General features: G+C 43.8%; 1 protein-coding gene across 6 annotated transcripts in view; it reads left to right on the top strand.

Annotated features, from left to right (window-relative positions):
* Window positions 1-647: 647 nt before the first annotated feature.
* ubr2 (ubiquitin protein ligase E3 component n-recognin 2) overlaps window positions 648-18,682 on the top strand; it is a 48,189-nt gene continuing 30,154 nt past the window's right edge. For 2 of the 6 annotated variants that reach the window (XM_055018681.1, XM_055018678.1), the window contains exons 1-15: window positions 648-805; window positions 5,467-5,750; window positions 5,850-5,928; window positions 6,411-6,521; window positions 6,639-6,769; window positions 8,230-8,368; window positions 8,630-8,692; window positions 9,442-9,562; window positions 9,633-9,740; window positions 10,700-10,788; window positions 13,340-13,438; window positions 13,515-13,595; window positions 14,659-14,822; window positions 15,205-15,304; window positions 17,772-17,900. In XM_055018681.1, coding sequence (XP_054874656.1) covers window positions 722-805; window positions 5,467-5,750; window positions 5,850-5,928; window positions 6,411-6,521; window positions 6,639-6,769; window positions 8,230-8,368; window positions 8,630-8,692; window positions 9,442-9,562; window positions 9,633-9,740; window positions 10,700-10,788; window positions 13,340-13,438; window positions 13,515-13,595; window positions 14,659-14,822; window positions 15,205-15,304; window positions 17,772-17,900 — 1,782 coding nt within the window. In that variant the 5' untranslated portion in view covers window positions 648-721. Of the gene's footprint in view, window positions 806-5,466; window positions 5,751-5,849; window positions 5,929-6,410; window positions 6,522-6,638; window positions 6,770-8,229; window positions 8,369-8,629; window positions 8,693-9,441; window positions 9,563-9,632; window positions 9,741-10,699; window positions 10,789-13,339; window positions 13,439-13,496; window positions 13,596-14,658; window positions 14,823-15,204; window positions 15,305-17,771; window positions 17,901-18,682 lie in introns of all 6 variants that reach the window. The other 4 variants (XM_055018682.1, XM_055018679.1, XM_055018683.1 and 1 more) reach the window with 2 other exon arrangements.

Genomic DNA, 18,682 nt, shown 5'->3' with positions numbered 1-18,682 from the left:
TCATATAATAATAATATACAGTCTATCATTATATAGTATTAATAATACACATTACATCATCATATAATATTAACAATATACATTACATCATTATATAATATTAATAATATACATTAAATCATTATACAATATTAATTTGTTCCACCGTCACCTCACAGCTAGAAGATCCCTGATTCTGGTTCTGGTTCTGGGATCTTTCTGCATGGAGTCTCCATGTTCTCCTGCTGGGTTCTCCAGGTTCCTCCCACGGTCCAACAACATGCTGAGGTTAATTAGTGGTTCTAAATGATCTGTAGGTGTGAAGGTGAGTGTGTACATACAGCATACAGAGCTACACACATGACTGTTTGTCTCTATGTGTAGCTCTGTGATAGACTGTTACCTGTCCAGGTGAACCTGTGATAAACTGTTACCTGTCCAGGTGAACCTGTGATAGACCGTTACCTGTCCAGGTGATCCTGTGATAAACCGTTACCTGTCCAGGTGACCCTAATCAGGATGAATCTGTGTGTTTATTCCTGGTGATCCTCCGTCCTGCAGCTCAAACATCATTTAGTTTTCTAATGAAGGAAAAGAGACAAGTTGGAAGCAGTTTCAAAGATGCTGGTTTTAAATGTACATGAAGGCCACGCCCTCTACGTCACTCCCCACCCCTGCTGGCCCCGCCCCTCCAGCAGCTCCTTCCGGCTCCGGGGTTCTTGTCGCTCTCAGAGGAGGGAAGATGGCGGCGGCCCAGACCGACAGAGACTCAACGTCCGCTTTCAGCTCTGAGTTCCTGACGTTCTCCGCCAAAGGCACGGCGTCGGTAAGCGGCTCTCCGAGCGGTCCGTCCCGCTCAATGTCTGCTTCCTTCCCGGCCGCCGGCGGAGCTCAGTCCGCCGCTGAGCGCCGTTAATGGACGTTAATCTGTTGTTTTCCAGCTAGCGGCGCTAAAGCTAATGCTAGCGCAGCTGATGCTAATGCTAATGTGAGGCTAACTGCTGCTGCTGGGGAACATCTGGACAGAACCAGCTGCTGTCAGTCCGTCAGGCACAACCCAAACACTCGCCGAAGGGTTCTGAAACAGGTTCCACCGCTCGGTTCTGTCGAGTTCTGGACGTTACTGTCTGTGAGTCGGTGTTCTGCAGGTTCTATCAGTCTGTTGGTCCATGGAGGTCCAGGTTCTATCAGCCTGCTGGTCCATGAAGGTCCAGGTTCTGTCTGAAGGTCCAGGTTCTGTCAGCCTGTTGGTCCGTGAAGATCCAGGTTCTGTCGGTCTGGATCTGATATCTGAGTCTGTTTGAAGCAGGACCTGAGGTTCTGGAGGTAACTTCACACAGCAGGTATATCACCATGGCAACTAATGTTGAACACCTGAGCAGGTGATGTTACCATTAAAACTCCTTCTGCTGCATTTTCTCCTCACTAAAGGTTATATTTAGATAGAAACATGAACTTTAAGATCAGAAACTCTGAATAAAAACACGACTCAGGTAATCACATAGGTGACAAACTTGATCAATACACCTGATCAATACTCTGGAGATCTGAACCAGGAAGCAGCTGAACTCCAGTCAGACATCAGGAGGTGTGTCTACCTGTACCTGGCCACCAGGTGTTGTTCTTCCCTCTGATCACATTAAAGCAGGTTAAGGAGTCATGTGACTCTTCTGCAGTAAACGGACCAATCAGGCTCCTCCTTCAGTCAGCAGGTAGTTTAACGTAGGGCTGGGAGGAAAATAAATTGATGCAGGTAATCAGTGGTAATATATTGATTTTACTGATCAATACATCTGATTATTGATAACTGACACATCAGAGCTGTTAAACTTCATGTCTATAAACATGATATTTATTAAAGTGTATTCAGGTCTGACTCCATCCCATAATGCAGGAAATCACTTTAACTTGAACCAAATCAAAATAAAGTCATTGATTGAATAAATACCAATAGATGATCAATGATCTGATCAGTGATCTGTCAGCGACCAGCAGAGTAAACGGACCAAACATTAGAACAGATTTATGGGATGTCTGCATCAGCAGCTGGATACATGCAAATTTCCATGGTAACAGGATGCATTCACTGTGTGATGCTGTAACGACTTCATTCAGTGGTTTTAGGAACGTTCAGATCAGCAGGTTGGAGCTCTCACTCCTCAGCATCAGTTACCATGGAGATGGAGCTCCTCAGCATCAGTTACCATGGAGATGGAGCTCCTCAGCATCAGTTACCATGGAGCTCTCACTCCTCAGCATCAGTTACCATGGAGCTCTAGCTCCTCAGCATCAGTTACCATGGAGATGGAGCTCCTCAGCATCAGTTACCATGGAGATCTAGCTCCTCAGCATCAGTTACCATGGAGATGGAGCTCCTCAGCATCAGTTACCATGGAGATCTGAAATACCAATTCAGAACATCTGTTAAATATTTTCCATTCAGTCACAGACCCACAGGTGTTCCTCCTGGTCTAAACAGGAAGTAGAACCTTTTCTAGAATGTTCTTGGTCTCATGTTGAGCATTACCAGTGGAACCTGGAGGTCCAATGAGCAGCTCTGAAAGACCTGAGGCAGACATAGACCATAGAACTAGACTATGGACCCTGAAGTTCATCATCAGAAGATGAAACTGTTCCACCAGCATCTGTGTGGATCAGAGCTGCAGCTGTCCATTAGTTTACTGATCTAGTGTTCTATAGTATAGTACAGGAGCATTCTGTAGTATAGTGCAGGAGTATTCTGTAGTATAGTACATGAATATTCTATAGTATAGCACAGGAGTATTCTATACTATAGAACAGGAGTATTCTATAGTGTAGTAAAGGAGTATTCTATAGTGTAGGAGTATTATATAGTACAGGAACATTCTATAGTATAGTACAGGAGTATTATATAGTACAGGAGTATTCTATAGTATAGTAAAGGAGTATTATATAGTACAGGAGTATTCTATAGTATAATACAGGAGTATCATATAGTATAGTACAGGAGTATTCTATAGTATAGTACAGGAGTATTATATAGTATAATACAGGAGTATTATATAGCATAGTACAGGAGTATTATATACTATAATACAGGAGTATTCTGTAATATAGTACAGGAGTATAGAACATATATAGTATATTATAAGAGTATAGTCCTTGTATAGTATACTACAAGAGTTTTATATAGTATAGTACAGGAGTGTAGTACATATTTAGTATAGTGCATATGTAATATAGTACAGGAGTATTGTGTTAACAGTATTCTGACAGTGTATCAGCAGTATTCTAGCAATGTATCAGCAGTATTCTGACAGTGTATTATCAGTATTCTGGCAGTGTATTAGCAGCATTCTAACAGTGTATCGGCAGTATTCTAACAGTGTATTATCAGTATTCTGACAGTGTATTATCAGTATTCTGACAGTGTAATAGCAGTATTCTGACAGTGTATTAGCAGTATTCTAATAGTGTATCGGCAGTATTCTAACAGTGTATTATCAGGATTCTGACAGTGTATTAGTATTCTGACAGTGTATTAGCAGTATTCTAACAGTGTATTATCAGTATTCTGACAGTGTATTAGAAGTATTCTGACAGTGTATTATCAGTATTCTAACAGTGTATCCGCAGTATTCTAACAGTGTATTATCAGTATTCTGACAGTGTATTATCAGTGTTCTGACAGTGTATTAGCAGTATTCTGATAGTGTATTATCAGTATTCTGACAGTATATTATCAGTATTCTGACAGTGTGTTAGCAGTATTCTGACAGTGTATTAGCAGTATTCTGACAGTGTATCAGCAGTATTCTAGCAATGTATCAGCAGTATTCTGACAGTGTATCAGCAGTATTCTAACAGTGTATCAACAGTATTCTGACAGTGTATCAGCAGTATTCTGACAGTGTGTTAGCAGTATTCTGAGTGTAATAGCAGTATTCTGACAGTGTATTAGCAGTATTCTGACAGTGTATTAGCAGTATTTTGACAGTGTATTAGCAGTATTCTGATAGTGTATTAGCAGTATTCTAACAGTGTATTAGCAGTATTCTGACAGCGTATTAGCAGTATTTTGACAGTGTATTAGCAGTATTCTGATAGTGTATTAGCAGTATTCTAACAGTGTATTAGCAGTATTCTGACAGTGTATTAGCAGTATTCTGACAGCGTATTAGCAGTATCTAGGTCAGTGTGTCAGTGGGTTAAATTAACTAAATGTGAAAGTGTGAGCTGATTACCGGCAACTTGCTGATAACTGGGTGACACCTGTTTACTGCAGTACAACACCTGTTTACTGCAGTACTACACCTGTTTACTGCAGTACTACACCTGTCTATTACAGTACTACTCCTGTTTACTGCAGTACTACACCTGTTTACTGCAGTACTACACCTGTCTATTACAGTACTACTCCTGTTTACTGCAGTACTACACCTGTTTACTGCAGTACTACACCTGTCTATTACAGTACTACTCCTGTTTACTGCAGTACTACACCTGTTTACTGCAGTACTACACCTGTCTATTACAGTACTACACCTTTTTACTGCAGTACTACATTTTGTATAGAGATCAACGGATATGCTTTGTTAGGGCTGATATTGATTGTTGGTAATCAGGAAAGGCTGGTAGCTGATACCTGGAACTCCACTGCAGTACTACACTCTGTATACATGTACTGTAGTAGTACAAACAACAGCACCTGTAAAACATTGTACACCCATCAGCACTCCACCAAGGAATGGAGTTATGTGACGATCAGCGTCTGTCTGTCCATTCGTCTGTACGTCCGTAAGTCCCTCCGTCCGTCTGTCAGCAGCATCACTCTAAAACAGAATAACAGATTTGGATGAAATTTCCAGGGAAGGTCAGAAATGACACAAGGACCAAGTGATTAGATTTTGGCAGTTATGCGGCTTATAGTCTGGATCCACTGATTTGTTAAAGATTTCTGTATCATTGCCAGATAGCGGCACGGTGTCATTGTAACCATGACAAGAAGTGAACACTATGTGATCACAAGATTGTGATCCTACTACAAATCCACCACTGAAGACTTATCAAGACTTATCCATCAGAAATGATCCAAGGAGCAACTGATTAAATTGTGGGGGAGTTTCTGAGTTCCATCAATTCCTGCCACCCGCTACATATTTAGGTCACGTGATCCGGTATCTGTACATAACGTACACATGCATAACACACGCCTGTACTCAGGTCATCTTGTTTGTGGGTACATCTATATTAAATGGAGCCGTGATTTCTGATCATCAATAACTAATAATCAGAGGCTGCATTTCTGCCTTACGGGGGAATGAGCAGCCTTGGAGGAGGACTGAGCTCTGAGCTCTTCTAGTTATTAATGTTGTCATTATTGTTGATGTTGTGAACGTGACGTTTCTTTTTCCATGTCGCTGCATCAGGACTGTTCTCTAACAACCACACCTTGATCTGCTTACCTGTCCATCACCTGTCCTTCATGTTCCTCCTCCTCCACAGAGGTGGCTGGCAGCGGCAGACCTGCAGCAGGAAGTGTACCGTCACCTGGCCGCCTATGTACCCAGAATCCTTTGCTTGGGGCCGAGCAGCAGCAGCAGCAGGGAGGAGCAGAGGGAGGAGCAGAGGGAGGAGCTGGCCCTTCAGCTGCTCCTATTGGCTCCTCTGGAGTGGCTCCTGCTGGGGGAGGAGCCTGCTGCCGGCCTGGCCCTGCTGCAGGAGAACAACCAGCCGTCACCACTGTGTGGACATGTCTTCAAGGTGGGAGAACCCACCTACTCCTGCAGGTATCTGACTCACACCTGAACAGGTGACTCACACCTGGACAGGTTACAGGTGTAGCAGCTGTGTCCATGTCCAGATCCTGACCAAGTGTGTGTGTTTAGGGAGTGTGCGGCCGACCCCACCTGTGTCCTGTGTATGCAGTGTTTCCTGGGCAGCGTCCACAAAGAGCACCGATACAGGGTGAGTCCTCTGCTGTCTCTGAGGACGCCGAGCCTCAGGTGTCCACCTTCAGATGGACACAACAGGTGGTTGATGTGAGAGCAGGAATGTTACAGCAGCTGTTTAATAGGCTCACACCTGCTGGCAGGTAACACAGGCTCCGCCCCCATCCCCCCAGTGTCTCCCCAGTGTTCCGTCAGTGTCTCCCCAGTATTCCGTCAGTGTCTCCCCAGTGTTCCGTCAGTGTCTCCCCAGTGTTCCCTCAGTGTATCCCCAGTGTTCCGTCAGTGTCCCCCTAGTGTTACCCCGCCCCCCCCCAGTGTCCCCACAGTGTCCCTCCAGTTCAGCAGGAAGCTTCCTGGTCTGTGAGGACTGACTGTCAGCTGCTGAAGCTGCAACTGACAGCAGCAACTGAGATGCTGCAGTCAGCTGCAGGTGATGCGTGCATGCGTGCGTGCGTGTACCAGGTAAACAGACACTAAGCAGGTTCTGTTGTGGTTCAGATGACCACGTCTGGAGGAGGAGGGTTCTGTGACTGTGGAGATGCTGAGGCCTGGAAGAATGGACCGTACTGCCAGAAACACACCGCAGACGGAACCAGGGACACCGAGGAGGTGAGACACCTGTCTGTCTGTCTGTCTCTACCTGTCTGTCTGTCTGTTTCTCACCTGTCTGTCTGTCTGTCTGTTTCTCACCTGTCGGTCTGTCTGTCTTTCTGTCTGTCTCTCCAGGACCCTGTCTCTCTGCTGCCTCCTGACCTGGTTGCCCGTGGTTACAGCATCTTCTCCATCATCCTGAAATACGCTGTGGACCTGCTGACCTGGGAGCAGGAAGATCTGCTGCCTATAGGGCTGGAGCCTCCGTAAGTACACACAGCATACAACACAAGACAACAACACAACAACAAGGCAAAACAACACAACAACAACACAACAAGACAACAACACAAAAACACAACAACACAACAACAACACACAACAACACAACACAACAACACAGTAACACAACAACACAATAGCACACAACGCAACAACACAATAACACACAACACAACAACTCAACAACACACAATAAAACCACGTGTCCACTAGATGGTATTTTCCCGCACGGCAACGCACCGCATCTGAAAATCACACGGACGGCGGTCACTAGCGAACCACAACATGGTCACATGACAGCTCTGGACCAACAGCAGGCTGCTACGTGGTCACGTGACCGAGCTTTCAGATTGACGGTCTGGCAGATGAGTCGGATAAACACAGCGGCTCGGCTGCAAACTTTCCCTTTTATTTAGAAAACACTTCAGTGAAAAGTATTTCTGAAAGCATTTGAGGCGAGAAATAATCTGTGCAGCAGCTGAATCTGTCCTCGTTTTATTTCACCGAAGGCTAGTTTAGATGTTTGAGGACAGTTTCACGATGCGTGGGATCTCTGCACACCGCATCGAATTTGCATTAAGTAGAAGTCCATTCTACTTTATGCAAATGAGCTGCAGGTAAACACACCGCATGTTGCATGCTGGTCTGGTTGCGGTGCGTTTCCATCTAATCCGCTGTGTTTATCCAAATCATTTGCTGGACCATCAAGCTGAAAGCTTGGTCATGTGACCACCCACCATCCGTGTGATTTTCAGATGCGGCGCATTGACGTGCGGGAAAATTGTATCTATCTTATTGACACGCGGCTTAACACACAATAACACACAGTAACACAACAGTAGCACAACAGGCAGATACACTTCTCCTCTCTGTTCTGCTCATCATCAATAGCTGTTCCTCCATGCTGGATTCATCTCCAACTACTGTTCCTCTGTTCTTGCTGCATTTATTTTATTCTCTCTGAGAAAACACTGCCTGCAGTTCAACCTGGAACTCTCTGAACGTTTTGGTCTCAGCTGAGTCAGTCCTGGAGAACCAGAACCAGGAGGAGGTTCTGGTTTCATAGAATCTGGGTCAAACAAACTTTATTTTGGAGAATGTTAAAGTGATTAAAGCAGAAGGTTATTGAGCTTTATGTTTGTTTATTTGTTTATTTATTTAATTTTTAAAATGGGACGGTTTGTATTAATGTACATTTCCACGTAAATACGAGAGAACAATCTCGCCATACGGCTAATTTCCATCTCCATCTGTCAGCAGTTCTATGTCATTTAGAATACAGTGACTTTGAATCCAGTTGTGGTTCGTCCTGCTGCTAGAAACTCACTGAAGATGAACTTCAGATGGTTCTTTATGAGTTTCCTGCTGATAAAATGAACAGTGTCAGTTATGGAACCAGTACTGCAGTACTGCCTGTACTTATACCAGCTGTGTGTGTGTGCAGGGAGAGAGGAGACACCTACTACTGCATGCTGTTCAATGATGAAGTCCACACGTATGAACAGGTGATCTACACGCTACAGAAAGCTGTCAACTGCAGCCAGAAGGAGGCGGTCAGCTTTGCCACCACTGTGGACCGAGATGTCAGTGACACACAATATCACACGCAATATCACACGCAGTAACACGCAGTATCACACACAATGTACATGCAGTAACATGCTGTACATTTACCTGTTGACATGTTGCACAACTTAGAAATTACCACACCTGTAAACATGTTACAGTTGCATGTCATCAGCTGCTCTGTGTGTGTGTGTGTGTGTGTGTGTGTGTGTGTGTGTGTGTGTGTGTGTGTGTGTGTGTGCGTGCGCGTGTGCGCGCGTGCGTGCGTGTGTGTTCAGGGCAGGAAGTCAGTTCGATATGGAGACCTTCAATTCTGTGAACAGGCCAAATCAGTGATCGTGGTAAGTCACTGTTCATCACAGTTATTATCACTTATGGAACGTTTATTATGAGTTACTGACTGTTTATTATGAGTTACTGACTGTTTATTATGAGTTACTGACTGTTTATTATGAGTTACTGACTGTTTATTTCAGTTACAGACTGTTTATCACAGTTACAGACTGTTTCTGGTCAGTTACTGACTGTTTCTGGTCAGTTACAGACTCTTTCTGGTCAGTTACAGACTCTTGCTGGTCAGTTATTGACTCTTTCTGGTCAGTTACTGGCACTTGCTGGTCAGTTACAGACTCTTTCTGGTCAGTTACTGACTCTTTCTGGTCAGTTACTGACTCTTTCTGGTCAGTTACTGGCCCTTGCTGGTCAGTTATTTACTCTTTCTGGTCAGTTACTGGCTCTTGCTGGTCAGTTATTTACTCTTTCTGGTCAGTTACTGGCACTTGCTGGTCAGTTACAGACTCTTTCTGGTCAGTTACAGACTCTTTCTGGTCAGTTACTGACTCTTTCTGCTCAGTTACTGACTCTTTCTGGTCAGTTACAGACTCTTTCTGGTCAGTTACTGGCTCTTGCTGGTCAGTTACTGACTCTTTCTGGTCAGTTACTGGCTCTTGCTGGTCAGTTATTGACTCTTTCTGGTCAGTTACAGACTCTTTCTGGTCAGTTACAGACTCTTTCTGGTCAGTTACAGACTCTTTCTTGTCAGTTACTGACTGTTTATCACAGTGACTGACTGTTTCTGGTTCTCCTCCAGAGGAACACCAGCCGCCAGTCGAAGCCTCTCCGGGTTCAGGTGATGCATTCGTCTGTCGTGGCTCATCAGTGTTTTGCTCTGAAGGCTCTGAGCTGGTTGGGTCAGATCATTCAGTACTCAGGTGCGTCCGGACTTCACTACCCACAATCCCTCTGTGTCAGCCGCAGGTACTGACTTCTGTTGTGTTTCAGACGGTCTGAGGAGGATCCTGTGTCAGGTCGGCCTACAGAAAGGTCCAGAAGGAGAGAACTCTTCTCTGGTTGACCGACTGATGCTCAATGACTCCAAGATGTGGAAAGGTCAGACTCAGACTGCTGCTGGTCAATGATCAATAATCATTTCAAACTCCTCAGTTCTCCATCAGTCTGTAAACTGATTGGTGATCACTTTAAACTAATCAATAATCCCTTTAAGCTAATTATTAATGTCTTTTAACCAGTAATCAATTAGTCTGTAAATGGATCAAAAACAATCTCTCTGTCAACTGATCATTAATCACTATAAACCGATCAATAATCTATCATTGTTAAACTGGTCAATAATCTATCATTGTTAAACTGATCAATAATCTATCATTGTTAAACTGATCAATTATCTATCATTGTTAAACTGATCAATTATCCATCAGGCTCAGGGAGGGCAGATATCCACCTGGATCGGGTGAGAGTGAAGATGAGGGGGGCAGCTGATGAAGGACAGACAATAGAACATAAATGCTGTCATCAGCTGTATCAGATGCAGGACTGGGATCCAGTAGGACCAGTATAGAACCATTGAGATCCAGTAGGACCAGCACAGAACCAGTAAGATCCAAAAGGACCAGTGTAGAACCATTAAGGTCCAACAGGACCAGTATGGAACCAGTGAGATCCAACAGGACCAGTATAGAACCAGTGAGAACTAACAGGACCAGTATAGAACCAGTAAGATCCAAATGGACCAGTGTAGAACCAGTAAGATCCAGTCGGACCAGTATAGAACCAGTGAGGTCCAGCAGGACCAGTATAGAACCAGTGAGGTCCAATAGGACCAATATAGAACCAGTGAGATCCAGCAGGACCAGAGTAGAGCCAGTGAGGTCCAACAGGACCAGTATAGAACCAGTTAGATCCAGTAGGACCAGCACAGAACCAGTAAGATCCAAAAGGACCAGTATAGACCCAGTGAGGTCCAGTAGGACCAGTATAGAACCAGGCAGGTCCAGTAGGACCAGTCTTTCCTGGGGGTTCTGACTGTGTTTTGTAACATCTGTTTGCAGGAGCTCGGAACATCTACCACCAGCTGCTCATGAACAGCCTCCTCATGGATCTCAAGTACAAGAAGATCTTTGCCATCCAGTTTGCCAAGGTAACACACCTGATCAATACACCTGATTAACACACCTGATCAGTGCACCAGATCAATACACCTGATCAGTACACTTGATGAAAACACCTGATCAATACACCTGATTAACACACCTGATCAGTACACATGATCAATACACCTGAAGGAGTTTAACAAGTCATGTAACTCTTCTGTAGTAAACAGACCAAACATTAGAACACATTTATGGGATGTCTGCATGAGCCGCTGGATACATGCAGGTTTCCATGGTAACAGGATGCATCCACTGTGTGATGCTGTAACGGCTTCATTCAGTGGTTTTAGGAAAGTTCAGATCAGCAGGTTGGAGATGGAGCCCCTCAGCATCAGTTACCATGGAGATGGAGCTCCTCAGCATCAGTTACCATGGAGATGGAGCTCCTCAGCATCAGTTACCATGGAGATGGAGCTCCTCAGCATCAGTTACCATGGGATCTAGCTCCACAGCATCAGTTACCATGGCGATGGAGCTCCTCAGCATCAGTTACCATGGAGATGGAGCTCCTCAGCATCAGTTACCATGGAGATCTAGTTCCACAGCATCAGTTACCATGGAGATATACCTGTGCTGCTGACATTAGAGTTGTGTTTTGTTGGATTCCTGGTGGTTTCCAGATGAACTGGTCTCTGATGTTCATTTTAACCCTCTGAACCCAAAGGCTGTTATCTCTGTAGTCCACATTTATCTACTAGAACCTGTAGAGATTTTTAACTTTCAACAGTCCTTGAATTTATCATGTGGATATTCACGGATAATAACCACATCTCTACTTAGTGATATGTCAGCAGTGGTATTAAGGGTCATTGAAATGTTCTCTAAAAATAAAGCGTTTGTAAATTCTATAGAACCAGAACCTCCTCCTGGTTCTTGTTCTCCAGGACCGACTCAGCTGAGTCCAACACATTCAGAGAGTTCCAGGATGAACTGCAGGCAATGTTTCCTCAGAGAGACTAAAATAAAGAAGAAGCAGAAACAGAGAACAGAGGAACAGTAGTTGGAGATCCATCCAGCATGGAGGAACATCTACTGATGATGAGCAGAGTAGAGAGGAGAAGTCAGGAAACATGGAGATAGAAAAACATCTACAGAATGAGGAGGCATTAGTTCAGAGTTGAACATCTAAAGGAACCATGGTGGACCTGATGGTTCCAGGTTGTTACGTTTTTGTCAAACCAATAATAAATGAACTGTGTTGTTCTTTCTGGTTGGTGTCATTCTAACTGTGCCGTGCTGACAGAAGACATTTCTGAGTTTTTCTCCTTCTAGTCGAGATCCCTGTGGATAAAAATGAGCCAGAGCCTGGTTTAGAGGCTTAAACTGAGGTTTAAAATGAGCCAGAGCCTGGTTTAGAGGGTTAAACTGAGGTTTAAAATGAGCCAGGGACTGGTTCAGAGGGTTAAACTGAGGTTTAAAATGAGCCAGGGACTGGTTCAGAGGGTTAAACTGAGGTTTAAAATGAGCCAGGGACTGGTTCAGAGGGTTAAACTGAGGTTTAAAATGAGCCAGGGACTGGTTCAGAGGGTTAAACTGGGTTCAGAGGGTTAAACTCAGGCTGGCTGCTGGTCTGGTTTCAGGATGCTAAAGGTCAACACTCAGGGACTATGTTCAGCAGCGGATTAATACATGTGGCTGCTGTGGGGAGTTGAGGAGGTTTGAGGTCAGTTGAAGGGTTCTGTTGGAGTTTGAAGGGTTCTGTTGTAGTTTGAGGGGTTCTGTTGTAGTTTGAAGGGTTCTATTGTAGTTTGGGGGTTCTATTGTAGTTTGGGGGGTTCTATTGTAGTTTAGGGGTTCTATTGTAGCTTGGGGTGTTCTGTTGTAGTTTGGGGTGTTCTATTGTAGTTTGGGGTGTTCTATTATAGTTTGGGGGCTTCTGTTAGAGTTTGGGGGTTCTATTGTAGTTTGGGGGGTTCTGTTGTAGTTTGGGGGTTCTATTGTAGCTCAGGGTGTTCTATTGTAGCTTGGGGGGTTCTATTCTAGCTTGTGGTGTTCTGTTGTAGTTTGGAGTGTTCTATTGTAGTTTGGGTGTTCTATTAGGGTTTGTGGTGTTCTATTGTAGCTTGGGGTGTTCTATTGTAGCTTGGGGTGTTCTATTGTAGTTTGGGGTGTTCTATTCTAGCTTGGGGTGTTCTATTGTAGTTTGGGGTGTTCTATTGTAGTTTGGGGGTTCTGTTGTAGTTTGGGGTGTTCTATTGTAGCTTGGGGGTTCTTTTGTAGCTTGGGGTGTTCTATTGTAGTGTGGGGGGTTCTATTGTAGTTTGGGTGTTCTATTGTAGTTTGGGGGTTCGATTGTAGTGTGGGGGGTTCTGTTGTAGTTTGAGGGGTTCTATTGTAATTTGGGGCGTTCTATTGTAGTTTGGGGCGTTCTGTTGTAGTTTGGGGGTTCTATTGTAGTTTGGGTGTTCTATTGTAGTTTACGGGGTTCTATTCTAGCTTGGGGGGGTTCTATTTTAGTTCTGGGGGTTCTGTTTTGGGGTTCTCTGCCCGGCAGCAGCAGCACCTCTGACCTGGAGGTGACATGTCGTCCCCGTCTAGAACTACAGACGCCTCCAGACAGATTTTATGGAGGACGACCACGAGCGAGTGGTGTCAGTGACCTCCCTGTCTGTGCAGCTCTTCACCGTCCCGACCATGGTGAGTACGTCCTCCTCACCTGCACACACCTGTCTGTCTGTTTCCTGTCTGCCCCTAGAACTATGAACGCTTGCAGAGTGACTACGTGAAAGACGACCACGATCGCGAGTTCTCCATCACTGACCTGTCAGTGCAAATGTTCACCGTCCCGTCTCTGGTGAGTCCACGCTGCAGAGACGTCTGGCGGCTGAGTCCTTCAGGTCCTTGTGCCTGGAGGTTCACCTGGCTGGAGCTCTGAGGTAGCAGTTAGTTAAACACAGATCTGAGCTTCCAGCCATCCCAGAGTTTAATTGTCCCTCCTGTTGTCTTCATTTACAGGCACCAAAAAATATTGTGTCCTTGTAGGAAAAAAATCAAAAAATTCAGCAAAAAAATTCCCCAAATTTTAGAAAATTTGCAAAACCTTCAGGAATAAAATTCCAATAATTCCTGAAAAGTTTTCCTTAAAAAATCTTTAAAAATCCCCCAAATTTGGCAAGAAAATATTTTCAAAAAATGAGTAAAAATCTTCCAAAAAATTTGGATTTTGGTTGATTTTGATGTGAATGTTCTTAAGAAACATTTTTAACATTTCTTTTTTTCCACCAAAAAATGTTCAAAGATTTTCCAAACATGTTGAAAATGTGGACATCAGAAGTTTCACTGTGAAAATATATTTTTTTTCCACATTTTCAAACTTTAAAACGGGTCAATTTGACCGGCAGGATAACACGAGGGTTAATTATTACTAATCATCACAATCAAAGTCTGATTTCAGCTTAAAGATTCTTCAAATCAAAAAATGTTTTTCCACTTAAAGGTCTCAGCAGAACACAGAAACTTAAAGTTCTCAGCAGAACATAGTAATGTGTCGCCTGCAGGTAAACTTAATGTCTGTTTTAGGAAACTGGTTTATGTGTTTGTGTTGAAAATGCTGAATCAGACTGAGCCGTATTAACCTGAGGTACTCTGAATGAACAATATTTAGTTACTCAGAATGAGCAGTATTTAGTTACTCAGAATGAACAGTATTTAGTTACTCAGAATGAAGCTGCAGATTGTATCGATCCTGTTCTGGAGGCAGATGTGGTTCTTCGGGTTCTACAGGCGGGCCACATGGAAGAACTGATGGTGCCTTCTGTAGAGTATTTGTTCTTCCAACGGTCAGAGCAAAGAACCGGGCAGGCTATGGTTCTGGTTCTGGCCCAGTTCTGGTTGAGGTGTGTGTGTGTGTGCTGTAGGCCCGCATGCTGATGGTGGAGGAGAACCTGATGACCACCATCATCAGAACCTTTGTGGATCACCTGCGTCACCGAGACCTGCAGGGACGCTTCCAGTTCGACCGCTACACCGCCCAGCAGGCATTCAAGTTTGGACGGGTCCAGAGCCTCATCGGAGACCTCAAGTAAGAGAACCGGGCAGAGAACAAGTCAGAGAACCGGGCAGAGAACCAGTTGGAGAACCAGTCAGAGAAGCAATTAGAGAACCAATCAGAGAACCAGTCAGAGAACCAGAGGAACCAGTTAGAGAACCAATCAGAGAGCCAGGCAGAGAACCAATCAGAGAACCAGGCAGAAAACTAGTCAGAGAACCAATCAGAGAACCAGGCAGAAAACTAGTCAGAGAACCAGTCAGAGAACCAGTTAGAGAACCAGAGGAACCAGGCAGAGAACCAGTCAGAGAACCAGTTAGAGAACCAGAGGAACCAGTTAGAGAACCAGGCAGAGAACCAGTCAGACATCAGTCAGATTTCCAGTGTTCCCAGTTTAACCAGTGTCTCTGTACAGGTATGTCCTCATCAGTCCTCCGTCTGATTGGACCGATCAGCTCAGACTGAAGTTCCTGGAAGGTCTGGACGCTTTTCTGGAGCTGCTCAAGTGTATGCAGGTAACCTACTTGTCTCTCTGCAGGACATGTGTCTTCATATCCAGGACATCCAGAGGGCAGGCATGGCAATTTTCCGCCGTTCCGCGGAAATCCGCCGTTTTAATTTTCAAATTGATCATTTCTGTGAATCGTCCAAATCCGTTGAGAAAATTTTAGGGGAGGTGAGGTATGTTTTTGTTACTCTTGCTCCCGGTTTTTGAGAAGCGCTCGGCGTTTCTCCCGCAGCGTAACAGACAAAGAGAACCAGTCTAGCTCCTGCTGCATTGTAAAAGGCCTTGCGATTGGTCGAAATTGGTTAGCTGCCAACGATTGGACCAATCAAATTGCTCGATGCATTCTTTTGTTACAATTCATGGCGGCATGTTCGTGTTGGAATTTTGAGCTATTGGGATCGTTTTCGGTGGAATCATGAGGCAACATTAGAAGTAGCGTTGCCACCCGTCCCTTAAAATACTTATTTGACAATTAATTGTCGCATCCTGTATTGAATCAATACGGGACGCAAATTGTTCCGTATTTTCATAAACGCCCCGTACACGTCTGTCACACACTCATCAAAACTGCATAAGGAACAAAATAAAACACAGGAAATATTAAGGGCAGCCAATTTAAACTTTGTAGGACCCACGTAGCGAGGACCCGATGCCAGGTCCAGCAGATCACGCTGCACCCACGTGTTTAAAAATGTTTACACCCGAAACTCCACCACGTCCACAGAAGCAAAAACGTTTGCAAATGTACAGACGTGAGTGGGAAGAGAGAAACCCCTGGCAGTGGGTAAAAGGCAAACTGTGTTCTGTGTTGCTCATGGACTGGCTGAAGTAAGGCAACATCAGGAGACCAACATGTAAGAACCATGAGAACAGAGAGAACCCTGATATGGTAAGGGACATCAGTATCTGGTTGTTAATTTACCAGAAGATGCTTAGAATCATGCTGATGTGGTCTGTACTCTACAGTATTTTAGTGACTCAATAAATGCTTAAGTTGTTTAGTATTTTTTTTAATGCCTTTTAGTTTTTAATAAACATTTATGTAATAGCCAATATGTAATCAATAAATGGCCTTTGCCTATCTAAAGAAAAACTCAGAACTCTGATATGCTAACAGCACTAAATAAAACAATAAATACATGCATACACACATAAATAAGCTAATACATTAACTGTGTTAAGATAAGATTTAAATGGGAAAAAATGTCTGTAGAGAATTTCTTTGTCCAGTATTCTGCATTCAGTTGTTTATGTTTTTGCAGAATCCAGTATTGCTCACTGGTTGGTCATTACATTTTATTAGTTTGATTTCACTGTTTAAAAATGATGCCACTTCTTTTCAGACAGAACCTGTGATAATAAAACAATACAAAATTTTTAGTTCCGTGTTAATAAAGCATTTAAAGCTTTAAGTATGGCTAAATGCTTTTTTCAAAATTAAATATATCACTCCTTAGGTGGTAGTCGCCCCAAGTTCAGTAAAGTTGGAAACATATTCACAGATTCAGGCTTCCAGCATCAATAATTCGTTAGATATAGGTTGTCAAAACATAAACAATGCCTCTTTCCCATTGTTGCAAGGCAGACAATGTGCTACAAGCCCAGTTTTATCAAAAGTAGCTGTCTTTCAAGCTACAGGAATAACATTGGTGTCTATGGAGTGAACAGGGTCCGTCTGCAATTTGCAAAACCACTGCAACAGTAAAGAGAGACAAATATTCAATAACTTCAATCTTGTACTCTGTAGGTACAGAATATGCTACAAGCCCAGTTTTATCAAGTAGCACATTGTGTACCTTATAATGATGGAAAAGAGGCATCGTTTATGTTTTCACAACCTATATCTAATGAGTTATTGATGCTGGAAGTACGAATCTGTGAATATCCTTCCAACTTTACTGAACTGTGGCTCCGAGGAGCCGTGGTGGGCGTCCTTTATTTTCATTTCTGAAAGGTGGCAACCCTAATTAGAAGTGACTTGGTGATCAGTGTAGAACTCCAGTGTAAATATTGTTAAAAGACCTATAGAACTGTAAAAATTGTAGGACTAAATGCAGTGAGACAACATTGAAGAAAAAGTAAGTTAACTTTTCATTAAATTAACTTATTCATTACAATCTAGTCTTCTGTAATTCTATGCATGTTTTTCATTCTAAATCACCTCTATTTTACTGAAAACCTCTCGGCCTCAGGGGGGCTGCGCCCCCCTGGACCCCCCCTGAAGATTGTATACATTTTCAGCTGAAATCCAAATTTGCTGTTGCCATGCCTGAGAGGGACATCCAGAGGACCAGAAGATGTTCCTCTCACACCTCTGTCTTAAATCAATAAAATAAATTAATAAAATAAATAATCAACCTATGAGTAGCTGGTAGGACCTGTATACAGTATAGTGGTTTATGGGGCTGGTAGTACTGCCTGTGTGTCTGTCTCTGACCTGTCTGTCTGACTTGTCTCTGACCTGTCTGTCTCAGGGGATGGACCCGGTGGTGAGACAGGTGGGGCAGCACATAGAGATGGAGCCAGAGTGGGAGGCAGCGTTCACTCTGCAGATGAAACTAACTCACATCATCTCCATGATCCAGGAGTGGAGCTCCACTGATGTGAGACAACACGCTTTAGAGTATTACACACTACCTGTACAGTGGGACTAAAAAGTATGTAGTCAGCCACTGATTGCACAAGTTCTCCCACTTAAAATGATGACAGAGGTCTGTAATTTTCATCATAGGTACTCTTCAACTGTGAGAGACAGAATGGGAAAAAAATCCAGGAAATCACATTGTAGGATTTTTAAAGAATTTATTTGTAAATTATGGTGGAAAATAAGTATTTGGTCAATAACAAAAGTTCAACTCAATACTTTGTAATATAACCTTTGTTGCCAATGACAGAGGTCAAACGTTTACTGTAGGTCTTCACCAGGTCTGCACACACTGTAGCTGGTATTTGGGCCCATTCCTCCATGCAGATCTCCTCTAGAGCAGTGATGTTTTGGGGCTGTCGCCGGGCAACACGGACTTTCAACTCCCTCCACAGATTTTCTATGGGGTTGAAGTCTGGACACTGGCTAGGCCACTCCAGGTCTTTGAAATGCTTTTTACGGAGCCACTCCTTCGTTGCCCGGGCGGTGTATTTGGGATCATTGTCATGCTGGAATACCCAGCCATGTTTCATCTTCAATGGTCTCACTGATAGAAGGAGGTTTTGGCTCAAAATCTCACGATCCATGGCCCCATTCATTCTTTCCTGAACACGGATCATTCGTTCTGTCCCCTTTGCAGAAAAACAGCCCCAAAGCATGATGTTTCCACCCCCATGCTTCACAGTAGCAGGCATGGCAATTTTCCGCCGTTCCGTGGAAATCCGCCGTTTTAATTTTCAA

This window comes from Amphiprion ocellaris, chromosome 16, assembly GCF_022539595.1.
Source record: "Amphiprion ocellaris isolate individual 3 ecotype Okinawa chromosome 16, ASM2253959v1, whole genome shotgun sequence".
NCBI lineage: Eukaryota > Metazoa > Chordata > Actinopteri > Pomacentridae > Amphiprion > Amphiprion ocellaris.
The sequence above is the reverse complement of the archived record's forward strand: the minus strand, read 5'-3'. Positions and strand labels throughout refer to the sequence as shown.